This window comes from Dermacentor albipictus, chromosome 1 (genome assembly GCF_038994185.2).
Source record: "Dermacentor albipictus isolate Rhodes 1998 colony chromosome 1, USDA_Dalb.pri_finalv2, whole genome shotgun sequence".
Classification (NCBI taxonomy): domain Eukaryota; kingdom Metazoa; phylum Arthropoda; class Arachnida; order Ixodida; family Ixodidae; genus Dermacentor; species Dermacentor albipictus.
The window spans coordinates 415,168,132-415,185,397 of record NC_091821.1 but is presented as its reverse complement, the minus strand read 5'-3'; the positions used below and the strand labels follow the sequence as shown (position 1 = coordinate 415,185,397).

Here is a 17,266-nt window from a genome sequence, read left to right as displayed (position 1 = left end):
GTACTTGGTCGAGACGAGTCTAATATTGAGGTGCACACCTGCTTACACTGCCACAGCTTATATTGTGCAGCCTTACAGACGCCATGACATGCACGTAAGAGTTCGTACTAAAATTGCTAGTGGGAAATATATATATATATATATATATATTACTAAGTACCTATGTTCCATTGGTCTTCTCGCTTTATATTCCTGGATTATCGTTTATAAATTCATTTTGTTTGTGTTGGAATGCTCACTCTTGATGTTATGCAACAATTTTACTCCTATTCAATGTCTGTTGTTTCTGTACTTGTGCATTTCGAAAAAGAATCTTTATTGCTGATTTCAATATAATCTTCCACTTCCCAGATGTTGGATTATTAACTTCTGACATGTTGATTTGTAATTTTCCTTAATCGAAAACCTTAGGTGGTATGACGTAATGTTTACGTTTTGTTTATTGCGCGTTTCGCTGCTGACTTCTGGGTTCCTGAATGGTGCCAACACGCTGATACGACCAATCACTTTGACGAAAGCGGAATCGGCGTTTTTGTCAATACAGCAATGCGACCGACAACTAAATTAAAATGGCGCTAGCGCGACAAACGCGTCTCCTTTGCTCGCGTAATCTCAGCGTAGATCATGCGAATTTGGTTTCGGCGAAAGCGACACATACGAATAGGAATTGGGAGCAGCGGAACCAGGTGGCCGTTCAAATAATGCGATCGACACCAGCTTCGGTTTTAGAGGTCTTGCGTTACTGAGTCAGAGGGCACAGATGCGGATTGCGCAGCATAGCGAGCTCTACCTCTGCATCGTTGTCATGTGAATCCCAATCGTTATACGTTGTTATGACCGACCTGTCAGGTGTGAGAAGCATTCAAACGGGCTTCCCCACGTGAACATAACTGCCCTCTTCTCCGAATCGACGCCACCTCGTTCTCCACGAGCTGATACAAAAGGATAGAAGCAGGAACCAAACGCCAAGACGACGTCACCGCTTTTCCCCGAGCTCAGATGGAGGATGGGCAAAGGGAAGGACAGGCTCCGGAGGAAGATGGCGACGACGACAGGACCACCAGATGTTATTTAATGCCGTGCTGGCCCATGTATTAAAAAAACCGCTCGAGGCTCACATGAGAGTCACATCCATGTACCAATGAAGTGAACGCAACCTTTTCTATGTTTTATCATCCTCTCTATGCCCGGCTTCGTCGTCGCTTCCTGATTCCTGCGGTGAAGGCCCACCTCACCCGGGCGAGATTATGTCAACGTATAGAATAAATACCATGCTTCGCGAAAAAAAAAAAAAAAACTTGAGGACGCTTAAACTTCGCCGTTTAAGATTGGAACGCTGTAGCATTGAAAGATCTCTGGCTGCTTCTCACGCTTCCCGGCAACTGCAGCTTATGTAACCGTAATGTTTACCGGGAAACGCTGGCGGCGAACGCGCGAATGCACGAAGGCGAGCTTTCTGGTAGAAACGCGGCCTCTTGCGCGGGCCGATCCCGGAGGCTGTACAATGCCGCGCCAATAGTTACATTTTGAGGATTGTGTTATTGTTTGGCACTTTTAATATTTCAGTCTGAGAATATTTAACATAAAAGGCATGCGCTGTCAACGCTTTGTCTCACGACATTTGTTTGTGGGTTGTCATTCTCAAATTTCCGAGGAACAACACTGTCAAGTATGTAAGACAAGGTATGAGCAACTGTAGTGGTAGCATGGCGTGGAAATATAATGTGGATGTACTGCATGTCATATAGCAAGCATATGTAGCAAGGCGTGGCAGATACATATACGTAAATACATATACGGCAACTTTCGCTCAAGATACGCCAACGCCGGCGCAGTCACCAGCGCCTGACGCCGATATCGTATTAGACAGTTTTAGTTTAGCGTTCGCAAAAGAACGTAAAAGCATTACGCACGGAAAGAAATAACGCCGTCCTCAATGCGCATGCTCGGGACGTTCTTGGGTTTCTGCGTCTTACGCGCGCTATGATAACGTACGTTATTTGGCGAGTTTAACGTCGTAATGTTTACGGACGCCAAGAAATAGCGTTGTCGAACATGGCGGCACCCATGGCTCCCGCTTCGGCGTGAATTCTCGCGATGACTACGCTCTCACTCGCGTTGATCGCCAGTAACTATTGTACTGAGCTTTCGCTCTCTCTAAACTCACCTGAAAGGTTAGTTATATAAGCGCATAGCACGTCCATTTTCTGAGATCGTTCGGCGATTCTGGCGCCCGTACGCCTAACAAGACGCGTCCACATAGCAACAGCAGGATGTTTGCTAACGAACCGTCTTGGCTTGGACAGGTTTGGCACGAGGCACCAGACGGCGCCCCGTTTTATAACGTTTTCTCTCGGTTTGTGTTTCCGTGAGGTAAACTAAAAGACTTGAAAGTGCACGCACCGCAACGTCCGGCAAAGGTGCCTACGTTTAACGTACGTAAGGCGACAAACGCTATTCGAAAACTTTCTATTTTCTGCCACACGGGGCCCTTAACCTTATCGCGGTAACGGTTCGTTTATTTTCCGAGAAGCACCATTTGTGCGAAGAACATTGAACCGGGAACTACGTCAACGTTTACGAAAGCCCGTGCTAAGCTGAGAAATCATGGCGTCATGCACCGACGTCATCACCTTTGCCAAACCAAGCTAAATGGCAGCGCTGATACATTTGCGTTAAATGACCAATTAAGCGCAAACTTTAACCAACGCACCGCTTATCCGAAGTGCTAAATGCTCGTGGCACGGGTACTTGATAAAATTGACTCAGATAAAATCTTCCGCGATCCCCTTGCCTATTCGTCGTGTTCAGTACCTTCAACGACACTGAACAGGCATGAGGTATCGGTCACATTACTTGACATGAACATGCCTTGGTTCCCCTTCTCGTTCCTCCAGCTCTCGGAGTTTTATTTTTCAAGCTACGGCGCCGTGTAAGAGCTAGCTCGGCTTTTGTACGTCTTCCAAAACCAAAGAGGTTTGTTTTATGCAAAAGGAAATATTTGCCGATGTGGTCCACGCCCTTCGCGACTGCGGTGTTGTCGTTTAATCTGACGGCATGCTCTACAGGAGATCGCACGTTTTAAGCAGGTTTTCTTTGCCGGTGTTCTAATCCTAAATTCTTCGTTTTACAACGCTACCTCTTTAGCGAAACACCTGAACGGAGAATCGAGGAGCAGCGCGGCGCATCACGTGACACGGCCTCGGAAAACGCGCTACTGGAACATGTGTTCACCGCGGGGAAGAAAACGACAGCATTAGCAAGGTTGCGCTCGCGAGGAAACCATTATACTGCAGCAGAGGATACTACACATACGAGCACCTGCAATAAGAGGTGCGAACCGCTTGATTAAAAGGAGCGCCGTGAAATGTTCCTGCCAGAGTTGCTCCTCGAGTCTCATTTCCGGGTGATTCGGGCAAAGCAGGGAACAGCTACTAAATGTTCCGACCTTGCGCTTTTCTTCAGGCCTGTGCTCCTGTGCTTTCTTTTTTCCCCTTATTTTTTTTGTCTCCTTTTGTGCGTTTCTTAGTTCATAGCCTAGAGGCACCGATGTTTACGGCTTCGTCTTCTGTCCAATCTGTTTACTACTGTGGTTCTTTCAGAGTATTCGCCATCGATTTTAACAGTCTCTCCGCCTATGTCTTGAGAACGGAATTGGCTAAGATTCATTCATTCATTCATTCATTCATTCATTCATTCATTCATTCATTCATTCATTCATTCATTCATTCATTCATTCATTCATTTGTTTGTTTGTATTTTAGTTCTTCATTCGATCTTTGTTGATCCTTTCTTTCCTTGTGCAATCGCTGTTTCTATATTTTTGCGAACAGTGCCTCAAGTAAAATATCAATAGCGCGCGCACTCACCCCGCAATGCACAAGGGGAATAACCGTCAACTTACTGTTTATTGCGTGCTGCGTGCGGATAGACTTGCCGTACTCAGCACGAGGCAGCTACTTGCACGGTGGGCGAACAGAATCACTCGCTGTAACGTACAGGTCACGAAGTGCTCGCTCGACTAGCTCGTGCCTTTCTGGATGGTGCCGACGGCCCTATGCCAGAGGGCTTCTCGAGTTTTAACGCGACAGCGTTAACGACCTCGTGTCACAGAAAATCCGTTGTCGGCATCTGCGTCGGCGGAGTTGTCCGCGAGCAAAAATTATCGTATATATTTTAAGTACATGTATATGCCACGCCTTGCTATATGACACGAGGTATGTGCTGGTTATATTGCCACACCATTCCATCACTAAAGTTCCTCATACCCTGTCTTACATTCTTGACAAACTTATCCATCGGAATTTGGAAAAAGACAGCCCGCAAACCAATGTCATGAAACAAAACAGCCACAGCGCATGCCTTCTATGTTAGATATTCTCAGAATTAAATATTAAAAGCGCGAAACAACAACAGAAACCTCAAAATCATGTAATCTTACTGGCGCGGCTGTAAACAACCTCCGGAATCGGCTCACGCAAAAGGCCGCGTTTGTACCAGGAAGCTCGCCTTCGTGCAGAGCGTTCGCAACCAGCGTTTCCTGGTAAACATTACGGTTACATAAGCTGCAATTGCTGGGAAACGTGAGAAGTACTCGGGGATCTTTGAATTAAATCGCCTTCCACTCTTAAATGCGAAGCTAAAGCGTCGTCCAAGTTTTCATTTTATTTTTTGTGGTGCTTAAGCTCTCCCCGCTGGAGATAATATCCCTGCAATCCGCGCTCCTCCGCCCCGTTTTCTCCCACGCAATAAAGTGAGGTATAGTTAACCCCATCCACACACACACACACACACACACACACACACACACACACACACACACACACACACACACACACACACACACACACACACACACACAATATATAAATATATATATATATATATATATATATAGAGAGAGAGAGAGAGAGAGCTACAATATATCTGTACGACGAATCCGTATAAAACTGCGTATTCCTGCGGTGTGACCTTTATTGTTCTTGTGACTTTCTTTTAGTCCAGAGACGAATAAATATCACATTCCCTCCTTAGGAATATAGCTAGAGCTATTTATTTATTTATTTATTTCGCTTGCTTTTCTTGTGCGTGTGCGCAACAGCGACTATAAAAGTAAAATACTCGCTTCTATAATAATACGCTCTTTCGTTGCTCCCTTGAAGCGAGCGACCTCTGTTACGACATAAAACGCGTGTGTTGTTCAATAAAAGAAAAAAAAAGACGATGCTGATGGTAAAACCTTTTTTTGTGACTAGAGGGTCCCGACTGGGGTTGTTCAAGTTGCGTGCGACAAAGCGCGAGTGATCCCAATTGCTTTATTGTCCACTCAGGAATTAATTAGTGAATTCGGCATGCCTTCAGAGATGAAGAAGAAGGAAAAAGGCATTCACCGAAGCGCTTCCACATCAAAGAAGCCGTCGTCCCTTTCCATGAACGGTCGCATTGTTCCTGCACGCTTTCGTAAGCATGGCGGCTCATTTCTGCAAGACCGGCGGAGAATCAAAACGTCCCATTCTTTGCACACAGCGCGCACCGATTAGTTCCGAGTTCACGCATGCGCCGTCCGATCGATACGCATTCCGTAGGTACATAATGCTGCGAGGAAAAAAAAAGCTTCTGAATTAGGTTCAAGGCCCGAGGCCGACAATTAAGCCCGGGAATCTAATGAAAACATTACTCCGCCTGCGCACTGTTAGTAATGCGGTTGGTGCACACGCAACAATTTGTAATTTAAGAAAGGCCCATTGTTCCTATAGTCGGTATAGCGTGTCTATCTGTGGTGGAATGAGAAGCGCATGTGAAATCACATTATGGGCTAAGAACGCGTAACCAAAAAAATTAAGCAAGCAAGCAAGCAAGCAAACAAGCAAGCAAAGGAATAAGATTCAATGCATCAGGGGTGCGACCTTGTACGCTTTCCAATATAGCACGGAGGCGGTTCGTTCCACCGAGCCAAATACGATTCGTCAATTTGAACTGTGTCGAACGCCATGACGTCAATTGTGACGTGATATCTGCTGTCAATCATTTCGTGTCGTCTGCTATCGGACGAACGGAACGGAACATACCGCCTATTTCGTGACGTAAAGAACGAACCGCCTTCGTTCTATTTTGGAACGCGTACAAGATCGCACCTCAGCACACTATCATGCCACCTATCTGCATGCGAGTGAAATGTGTCGTCGTAGTCAAGTAAACGCATAGTCCGGGGATCGAGTCCGGTAAAGGGCCGCCACATGCTGGCCCACGTGACAGCGTACACAAAGCACGTTCACCTTTGCACTGTCACTTCCATGTTCTTAAACAGCAGAAGTCAACAAAACAAATGCAAAAATATCTAGAAGCGTGATTTCAGTTTTTCTAAGGTATTCTGGAAAATGTCTAAAGCGCGTTCATGTTTGAGCGAGAATGAACAGACTTTTGTTTAACGCGCGGCTGTTATAGAACTAAGGCCTCTTACGCAGGCTTCTCACTTCGAGCCGCATAAGAACGGACGGGAGTTTAAGCGAACTATACGCGAAATCCCCTCCCTCTCTCGCCTTTGTTTCTGTTCTCATCGTGTTCTCTCCACACTATGGCGTCAGGATACAACTCAAGGGTGTTATTAATGCGGAAGCGTGACACGTCCCCCGAGGCAGAAAATCCGGCGTGACCAAGCGATAGTAGAAAAAATATGGCCGACGGCGCAAAGAGTAAAATCGGGTAAGAAAACATTTCTCGCATTGACGTCGAATTTCTCATGGAAGTTCCTGTAATCGAAGTAAATTAATGGTTTTGAAAACGAAACTTGGTACATTTTGGTCTTGGTCGGAATCGAATACGGATCTCAAAAGCGCGCGACGACCACGCTTCTCCGACGCTACGGCGACATTTTCTTTCTTTATTGCCTGCTTTTACATCATACGCAAACAATACACAAAATATAAAACATGTCAACCAGGATATTGCTGGCACGACATATTAAAATTGGCAGCATTAAAAGGCAATTTTTTTTCTGTAGCCAGCCAGACGCCACGGCGACTGCGCGGTTCTGGCTGGCTAAAGGTAGGCCTGTACTGCGCACGTCATTGTACACGTCACCTCCGAGCCATCAGGCTGCGACGATGGAGTGAATTACGGTTTATTAACGTTGATACAAATTAGAACAAGGTGGATTAAGGCCTAGAGCCATGAAGGACACATGGGAGAACGTATGACGTCACGTATCGTGGACGTACGCAATTAATTAGAGAAGCCGTAACGCTTTCGCATTCGAATCGCGTAAGAATACTTTAGTGACCGCGATCTTTTTTTTTTTTTAGTATAAGGCAGACCCTTGAACAAAATGCCAGGGCGCTTACTTTCGTCAAGCGCGTTCACGTGCTCAGTGGCGAAAAAGAAATGCAAGGAAAATAAGAAAGGAGGCAGCACGGAAGTGCACGACTATGTAGCTTTTAATTCCCAGGATGGCGTCAGCTGCGCGACGGCAGCGGGGATGGTTCAACGCGTTTCCGATGGCGAAGTTGAAATAAAAAAAAAAGAAGAAGACAGTTTGAATTTAAAGGGCAACATACCTCTGCGTGAGGTGCCGTAGAATTACAACTGGCGTGATGTTTTGAGCAATGGCGCGATATATTTCTGGTCTCGACGCAACCAGGCCTAATCGCACCCGCCTTACTTTTCTAAACGTAACTGGCTTGTCTATGCCATGAATGGCGTAAATACTTATTTCTTTGTTGGCAAGTTATCACACTTCTGACATCATTTCTCCTATTTTGAACAGCCTTTTATTAGTGATACCTGCAGCAATCTTTTTCTCCTTGTCAATTGTACATAAATTTTCAAACAACAACAACAACGACAACAACAACAACAACAACAACAACAACAATAATAATAATAACAATAATAATAATAATAATAATAATAATAATAATAATAATATCTACCACCTAAGCAGATCACATTCTGGGATGATTTCAGTTTTTCGTGGATGGATGGATGGATGCAATGAGCGTCACCTTTGGAACGGGGTGGTGGGCTGCACCACCAAGCTATTATATTGCCTAATATCCTACCTATGTTAAATAAAGAAAGGAAAGGAAGAGGAAACGCACGATGAATTCCTATAACCAAACTTTCTGAACCCCTACGGTGAACGTTGTTTTTGTACGCCTGCATTGTTTGCTTCTTTCACCAGTCTTCCAATCACCTCTTACTAATCTTTAATGCGGGCATGTTTACTTTCCCCCTGCGCTTGCTGGACCGAAAGGCTTCACTGAGGCCAGAGGTGCCTAACTCGACCGCTGGGCAAATATCTTGACATTCCAATAAAACATGTTCCCTCGTTTGCTTAGCTTAAAGACCTTTAACGAAGAAGAAGCACATGTTTCTTCTTTCTTGTTGCATCTCGCTTTATATGTGGGTATTCTAAGGCACCCTGCTCTCGTGCTTCCCTTTGAGTTATCATAAATTGTTTCTTTTCTCTTGAGTAGTTACTCGTAGAAGATGAATAGTTCAGCACGACACCTCGCGGTAGCGACATGCGTATTCTGTCTATGCGCTGGGAAACTACGCGATACGAAAGTAGCGCTCACGAGAGGCGCGCCATTCTTTTAAAGCGAAGCCTTCTTTGCCTATTCTCCCGACTTTTCGGGCGCTGCTGCTGCTGCTGCTGCTGCTGCTGCTGCTGTGGTCTTATGTGGCCCAGCTCACATGCGCTGCTGGGTTTGTTGCCACACCACCAGATGGCACTCGCGTCCTCGAATCCCGGCAGGCGCCACCGCGGCAGCGTTTCACGGTTTGTGCGTGTGGAACGGGCTGTGCTCGCTTTCCTATGCGACAAAAATGGAGGTGCTGGGCTGTGTAAGTCGCGTGCTGGGCTGTGGTAGTGTAAACATTACAATCGTCCATAGCCTGAAGAGAGCACTTGGAGCTGGCGTCTCAACAACGTGCTGGCCACGTATATATAAGGAGCACATAAACAGGCGACATCAAAATGGCTCTAAAGCGTGCCCTCAGCCAGGAGGACACCCAGGCCTGAAAGAACCGTCACACGGACGAGAAGCGCCTTCGCTACGCAGCGAAATGTGGCGCTGACCACGAATGTATGTATACAATCTATACATACAATTGTAAAATTAATTGACTTACGTACAGCCATATACTTCAATTAAAAGTTTAACAGGTCTGCCACGTCAATCAAATACAAACACCATACAAGGGTTCGCTTATATCGATGCCCACAGTGCGTGGGATCCGCCGTATAATTTTTTATCCCATCCTCTTCCGTTGGCTTTGCCACTCAGCGTGCGCGCACTGCGCTCGACAAACCCACGAGTTGTTGGGAGAAAACGACCTTAGAAATGTTTTAGCGTGTGGACCCGCGTGAGCTGTTAACGCACAAGCTGCGGTGGTTACTAATCGTCTATGGCCCTACAGTGTTAAAAACACAAGGCCTTCGGTTCGATCGCTGTTCGCGCTTACTGCGCTCCCGTCATTATTATTCGGTTTGAAAACACATAAGCACTGGAGAGATAAGAAAAAGAAGTAGAGAATAAGCAGGTTTGCAGTTGCCACCGAAAGGGGCGCAACGCCTGCCTTCTCTCAGGAGGAGGGGATAGAAATATGAGAACTGAAGATAGAAGGGAAAGAGGAAAGAAAGAACAATATGGAAACGGTATGCAAGAACGCCCTTGTATAGCCCACTCTGCGTCTCTTAGACTTCGAACGATGTGCCTAGTTGTTATTTGTTGCTGCTGTTGTTGTAAAATTACACAACTACTATTCTATAGAAGAAGTCACGCGCGTGTCAAGGTGTCGAAATCGCCGGAACGTTGCAGCGATGTTTGTTACAGCTTTGTCATTACCTGAAAACTGTTGTGATATCCTTGGCCGTGAGAAGACCCTTGACTTGTGTGACTGTCCTCGACACAATGTACGGAGACGATCACTCGCGACTGTGCTGGCTCCTATCATGTGTTTGTCAGCACAAATCATTTTGAAATACCGCCCTCATAAACAGTGGCAGCAGTGGTCTACGAATGCGTTGTTACAGTTCCTAGGAACAACAAGCCTACGTAACTGTTAACGGCTGTGGTCGTCTACATGTACACAGTCTCTATTTCTTTCTTATCTCCCACACTCTCCCACCCGATGAAGGGTAGAAAAGTGGTTTATTCGTTCTGGTTACCATCCCTGCCTTTATCTTTTCTTTCTTCCTAGTCTCTTTCAAAACAAGAAGCCGTATCCAAGGCCGAAGCCGTATCCAACCGTGAAGCGCTGGAGGCACATTTTTTTTAGAGCGCCCTGCACGTCGCTGCCGACAGGCTTACACTGACACGCCACCGAAACATGCATGCGGTTATTGCAAAAAACGTTCTGCGCGCCTTGGTTAAACACAGCGCGACGAGATGTCACCATCCGCGCTGCCTTCTTGTGTTACAGTGGGCGCCTGTACGCTATACAGTACACCTAGGCTATGCAAGGAACTTTATACTTTAAAGCAGCAGTCTGACAAATGCCATACGTGTAAAGGTCAAACTTCCACTACAACGCAATGAAGCAAGCAAGCAAGCAAGCAAGCAAGCAAGCAAGCAAGCAAGAAAGAAAGAAAGAAAGAACAGAGCACCGGACATAACTTCAGCCATTCACCTGGCGTTAAAAGCAAACGCATCGCGTCTGAAAGAATACAACAAGGGAGACACGTGGAGCCTGTCGCGTCTGACAAAACTAAGAGTGCACATCTGCTTTAAATATTCAATGGGCTAAATTCAGACGCCGGCACGCGCGGAGGATACATGGCACGGCAACAAAAATGCAATAAAAATGAAAAGGAAATACAGTGGAAAACAAAGGGGCGGACGCGGACAGGCCCGTATACGAGATGCCCAAAAATAGAAAAATAAATAAATAATAAAAAATAAAATAAATAAAGCGAGGAAAGGGGGTGAGAGAGGGGCTGCAGGGCTCTATGCGGCCAAAATAACATTGAACCAAACACGCCGAGGAAGGTTCCACGCCAAGCTGGCTGCGATTATAATGGGAAACGAACGGAAACGTCGGCATCGGCGTCCCGACGCTGTCATTCCCACGTGCCTTCCTGAATCCTCTGCGGAAACTGCGCGTGGAAGTGACGTCGCTCGTTATTCGATTCCATCGCTGCGAGCTACACGGGCACAGAAACGGGCCGACGGAATGATTGTACACCTGGAGCTGCGTTCCCATAATGGACGCCAGTCGAGATCGATAATCTTAGCAGCTCTAGGCAAGAACACGACGCCGGCCCGTCTAGTACATTTCTGGAAAGGAGTTCGCACTTCGGCACCTTGCATCGCGAGCTCTGTCTCCTCGGAGCCACCCACGACCATTCACCCGAGGGCTAACTCACCTTTTTCTAGTTTAATGCATGCAGTCTGGAGTTATTTATAAAGCTCCAAAAGAAAATGAAATGCAGTTATCTCTATTCATTCGTATTTACCCTTCTTTATTTATTATAATTTTTTTTTGCAATCGAAGAACGGCGTCTTTCAACATGCCCGCTAGCGATTTCAATCGGCTAGACCATATTAAGTCGCACAAAAAGCCGTGGCATCCCTACGATTGTTAAAGGAAAGGGGAATTGCCACGTGCGTTTTCTGTGCATGGTACTAGAACGCCACGGCGGCATTTATAAACTGGCAACATTGCGAAACACCGGATTCATCCGATGCGAATATTCTAATGCGCGCTTTCAAATTAAAATCCGACGATTTAATAAAGGGCTCTGTGGTGTACGTCTATACGGCTGAAAATAGCGCCTCTTAGACCATATTGGGAAGCAGCGCGGGTCAGGAGACGCTACGACGCTTTGGGTGTGGAGATTAAAAAAAAAAAGTTTTGAGCCCCTCGGATAGGGACGCCACAAAAATGACACCTCAACGACAAGAGAGGCGCAGCTGAATCAACGTTTGCTTTAGCCCGATGCGTCCGGATAGCCAAGCTCTGTCCTCAGTCATATTCGTCTCCGGAAGCGCATGCGCTCTGTACGTTCTGTCACGCCGGTGCTCAGTCAGGGCCGCTATTTTGTAGCGATGCCTTATGCCTTAGTCTATGCTATTCTTATCATCCACCACACACGGCCGCCTGATCCCGTTGATAATGTGGGCAGACCGTCGCTCTGACCGCTGGCCAAGCGCGAAAAGGCTGAAAAAGCATAGAATCGGAAAAGGCATCGCTACAAAATACTGGCCCAGGTCAGAAGCTCGACACGAGTGACTCATGAAAAAGCGATGAAATTGCCAGTAGCGGAAATCGCAACGCGTAGTACTAAAAAAAAAAGACTGTCGCGTCTGCTCCCTCGTATATGTGATGCGGCACTGCTCTTGGCGCACGAAGTTTCAGCGCTGACTGTCCGTGCAGGGAACTTGAACAACGCGGTGCGAAGATCAGATGCATGTTCGAGGCACCGCACCGTTAGCGCGAGAGCTCTGGGCTCAGTGAAGTGGTCGTGCCACTCACCTGATATGGTGCGAAGGGTGCTCAGCGGGGACACGATGTCCTCCATGAGGTGCCGGTTCCGCTGCACAGAAGAAGACGACAAGTGAGCACGTTGCAAGCTATGCCTTTCTTCAAAGATCGCAGCGATGCAGAGCAAGCGCTCGGAATGGCCGTTTGATTGGGCCCGATAGTAACAGTCACAGAAATAGAATACAATACGGTATATGTAAGCTCTCTCAAAGACTAGCTTCTGGTAGACTCTGACATTTACGGACGTTCCCCGCTCCCTCTATTTTTGTTCCCGTCTTTGTTTTCTTTCTCTGCTGTTCTCCCCGCCTCTCTTTGCCCCCTTACCATTTGCCCAGTGTAGTGTAGGAAACCAGAATCTTCTTTTCCGCTTATACCCCCTCCGCTATCATTTCCATCTCTCTCTCTCTCTGTCTCTCAACGAGGAAAGCTATAGGGGCTTACTGGTACGGCATATATTATTTTGTTGTAGCACAAGCTGAACAAGGACAACCGAAAGACACATCTGACACACACCAGCCATGTCATTTTCCTCACGAGATGTACACATAGACGACCACGTTAATGAACAGTCAAAATCAGCACGACCATACGACCGAGGCCATTCCGGTCACTAATAAATTGAACCCGGTTATAACGAATGGGCTTGTTTGGCGAGAACAGTTGAATATGTCATGGTACTTCTGTATACCCAGACTCGCATATAACGAACTCAAGCGAAATTTCGTGATCCGCTCGTTATAAACAGATTTCTTATCTCCAATGGCGAAAACAATTAGGGAGTAATCGCAAACAGAACTACACGCATTAAGCAGGAACTTCTTCTGTACCTTGAACTGTTTCTCGGAGTCACTTAAAATGACGTTTTCGACGCGCTAGTTTCCGCGGACCAGCTACGTCCCGTTTCCTTCAATGTCGGCACTGTACCGGTGCACCGCATTCACCGCACAAAGTGCGCATGCTGATGCGTCGGGAGACACCCCGCTGCACACAGCAGACACTCCGATTTAGATGTATCTAATGTTCAGTTCGTTATGAGGGAGTTATTTTACGCGAGCATCGGTCAGTAAGCCTCGCGTGTTCGATGCAGATGATAATTCGCTTTATCTGGGTGTGTTACGTTCGTGTTCTACTGTACACATGCACAGAACTTTATAATAAAATTTTACCGTACAAAGCATTCTCATGCGAAAAAAATCATGCACGTATATAACAACCTGTATATTTAGCCAAGATTGCACCAAGGGAGATGTTGAAAAAAATGGCAAGAGTTAATTTGCATACTAACGCGCAGAGATAAAAACAAAAGCGAAAGCACTACGTACAAATACCTACCGCAAAAAAAAAAAGTCATTGTATACTATTCACTCTGCTACCGTCAGACAGTACGTTTTCTTTGATTTGGTTTTCCTCCCCCAAAACTGGAAAGCAGAGCAGCCGAGGAGAGAAAAAAAAAAGAAAAGGAAAAGCCCCGAGTACCCTCAACGCTCTATATAAAAATAAGTTATGAGTGAAAAGGAGAAAAAAAAAACAACATTCCACACATTCCTTGAAGGCCTTGACGAAGGGGTAGAGGCGAGAATACGCGAACGGGCGGAGTTGACGATAAAAGAAATACTGCTGAGCTAACAACGTCATTCACCCGTTGCCCGAGAATAGACCGTCTTTGCAGTTGGTATTCCTCTGAGGAACGAGAGAGAATTCTATTTTTGGCGCGAACTGATTGAATTGAGCAGCACTATTCGATCAGAGCAGAGAGGGCACTTAAATTTCACTTTATAAGCAGAGATCGTTACACCACCTAAAGAGCCCGTTGTATTCTACCTCACAAACCCGTCTCAAGATGTAGGTCACACACGAGTCATTTTTTTATACGAGATTAGATAGATAGATAGATAGATAGATAGATAGATAGATAGATAGATAGATAGATAGATAGATAGATAGATAGATAGATAGATAGATAGATAGATAGATAGATAGATAGATAGATAGATAGATAGATCTAGATAGATAGATAGATAGATAGATAGATAGATAGATAGATAGATAGATAGATAGATAGATAGATAGATAGATAGATAGATAGATAGATAGATAGATAGATAGATAGATAGATAGATAGATAGATAGATGGATGGATGGATAGATGGATAGATAGATAGATAGATAGATAGATAGATAGATAGATAGATAGATAGATAGATAGATAGATAGATAGATAGATAGATAGATAGATAGATAGATAGATAGATAGATAGATAGATAGATAGATAGATAGATAGATAGATAGATAGATAGATAGATAGATAGATAGATAGATAGATAGATAGATAGATACACCTGTCGCGACTGTTTCGGCATGCAGAGCATTACAGTGTACTGAAATGGGTAACACCCATTTCGTTGGCGCGCAAGCATCTCCGACAGCAATCACATGCATTTCAAATGTTTGCCTGTAGTTTTTCGTCCGCAGGCACACAGTCTTAGATTGCTAGTGAATTGTGAAGTCTCACAATTGCCTTCTTATATTTGTTTCAAAAGACATACGAATGCGTACGACGAACGCATAAGATTTAAACGAGCAAATTGCGAGAGCGACAGCTCTCAACCAAACTATAATGCACAGTAACTGTTCGTTTAATCGTGCTGAATACATTCACTTTGAATTCGCACCCAATATGCGCTGTGTCATTCCGAAGGCCTCTTATGGCTTACATGTTCTTTCTCGAAACTGAATTTTTCATTAGGGCGTTCATATCTTAAGTCGCATTACGCTGAAAGCAAAGCTGTACTTGGAAATTACGCTCCTGCAACACCAAAACGGCCACACTCAGAGAACGCTTGGCAAGCCGAAACATTCTGCGCATTCGGGAACTGCCGTTATAAGTTATGAAGTTAGTTAGCTTCTCATAAGTAAACAGGGACGCCAGTGTATTTCAATGGAAGCTAAAAATATTCACTATAAAAAGTTTCGTGAGCTTCCTTGCACCAAAACGGGTCCAAATGTGAGAAAATTCTGGCGTATCGGCGCTGAAATTTAGGTGCGAAAATGAGAAGAAAAAGTTGGCCTTCATGTTCGCCAGTAATGACTTAATCAAACTTTTCTGACAAGCGAATGAAGCTAGAGACTTGATGGAACGCCTTAAAGTTAATACTGATAAAATGTTGCTATGTGCCTTCAGGAGAGAATTTCACGGTTGGTGCAAGAGTAAAGGACATGTGAGCAAAAACTTGGAATTTTTCTGGACATTCGCGACTGAAAAATCTCAATAGTAAAGTGAGCATTTTTTTCTGGGGAACCAAGACGGCCAACATTTCGGGTGAATGCTGCCCGCACAATCCTCGTAAAAGAATCATTTTTCCCATTCGCTTTCCGTACGTTTCCTCCCGACAACTGTTTAGCCAATAACAATGCGAAGAAAGAAGCGACTACGAGTACAAACAGCACTTGTTTCCTTCAGATTTCGCTAATTAGCACGCTCTGATTTCAATCATGGAAGACACACCTACACACACCGACATCCCCCTCCCCCGCCCACACACACACCCACGCACACACACCAACGAGGACAAATAAATAAAGAAAAGCGGAGCGCGGCCGAGGTTATCAGCGTTATCTATGGAGAATGAATTATTTTACGGTGACTCATCAGTATTGAAACGGAGCCCCAGGTGGTATTCTATAAATATTCTCTGCCTGCAGGAAGACCTGCGCGCGCTCGACGACATTGCGATAACAATACGGATGTTTAGTTTTCTTTTTATCGGATTTATTTTTTTAATCTTAGGACATGGCCGACGTGGTCGGCCCTCTCACTCGGCACCCCCTCTCCTTCTTTGTCAGCTTCGATCTCGCTCATTAATATATATATATATATATATATATATATATATATATATATATATATATATATATATATATATATATATATATATATATATATATATATATATATTCTTCTAGTATAGGCGTTCCCGCTGCATACGAATTCACGCCTCTCCATGCGCACTCGGTTTGAATAAATCATCGCAAGAGTTAAACGCGGAGAGTGTAAAATACGGGCGGCAAAAAACAAAACACTCGTTTCAGCTACGCGGCGCCGCAAGCGCGAGAGTAAAAGTAAATGACAAAAATAGTTCGTAATGTGCTTTTGGTGACTTTCAGAGGGACGAGCGCCTGCAGTTCCGACCCTATAACGAACAACCGCAGAGGGCATAACGAACTCGGCTTCGGCCGCAAGCAAAGATTCCCGATACCGAACCCACGCACGCACGCGCAAACACGATCACGAACGCGAAAACTCGGCAGCCGTGGAAGACAGGGCTCGGAGAAGTCGGAGCACGTTTTTTGCCCGCACAATGGGAAAGCAAGCGGCAGCCGGCCGATTCTCCCACCGAGTTTCAAGTAGAGGCGGTGCCGCCGAGCAAAAATTTTGAAAGAAAAAAAATTAAGAAGGAAAGAAAGAGATGAAAAGCGATAATCAAACATCTTATGCTGTGAGAAAGAGGCGAAGACACGCAAGCCTGGAAACCGAATCTCCCTGGAAGAGAAAAAAAAAAGAGAAAACGATGCGGTTGTTGAAAGAACCAGAAGACGACCTGCGGTTCCTCCATTTTTTCTTCCTTCTTTTTTTTTTCTCGTTTCGGCTTGCAGCCACAAAGGGTCCGCTCTTCAGAACTTTTCTCCGCCGACGTCGCGTATAGTCGCTTTAATGCCCTTTAGAATAATGCCGCCGCAAAGATTTAGCCCCCTTTGACGTTTCCCCGTGTTTGGTTTCCA

General features: G+C 45.4%; 1 protein-coding gene across 7 annotated transcripts in view; it reads right to left on the bottom strand.

Moving 5' to 3' along the window:
• The window catches only part of Epac (Exchange protein directly activated by cAMP), a 415,242-nt gene that overhangs the window by 169,924 nt on the left and 228,052 nt on the right, over window positions 1-17,266 (bottom strand). For all 7 annotated transcript variants that reach the window (XM_065440668.2, XM_070532230.1, XM_065440669.2 and 4 more), the window contains one exon: window positions 12,478-12,538. In XM_065440668.2, coding sequence (XP_065296740.1) covers window positions 12,478-12,538 — 61 coding nt within the window. The remainder of the gene's footprint in view (window positions 1-12,477; window positions 12,539-17,266) is intronic.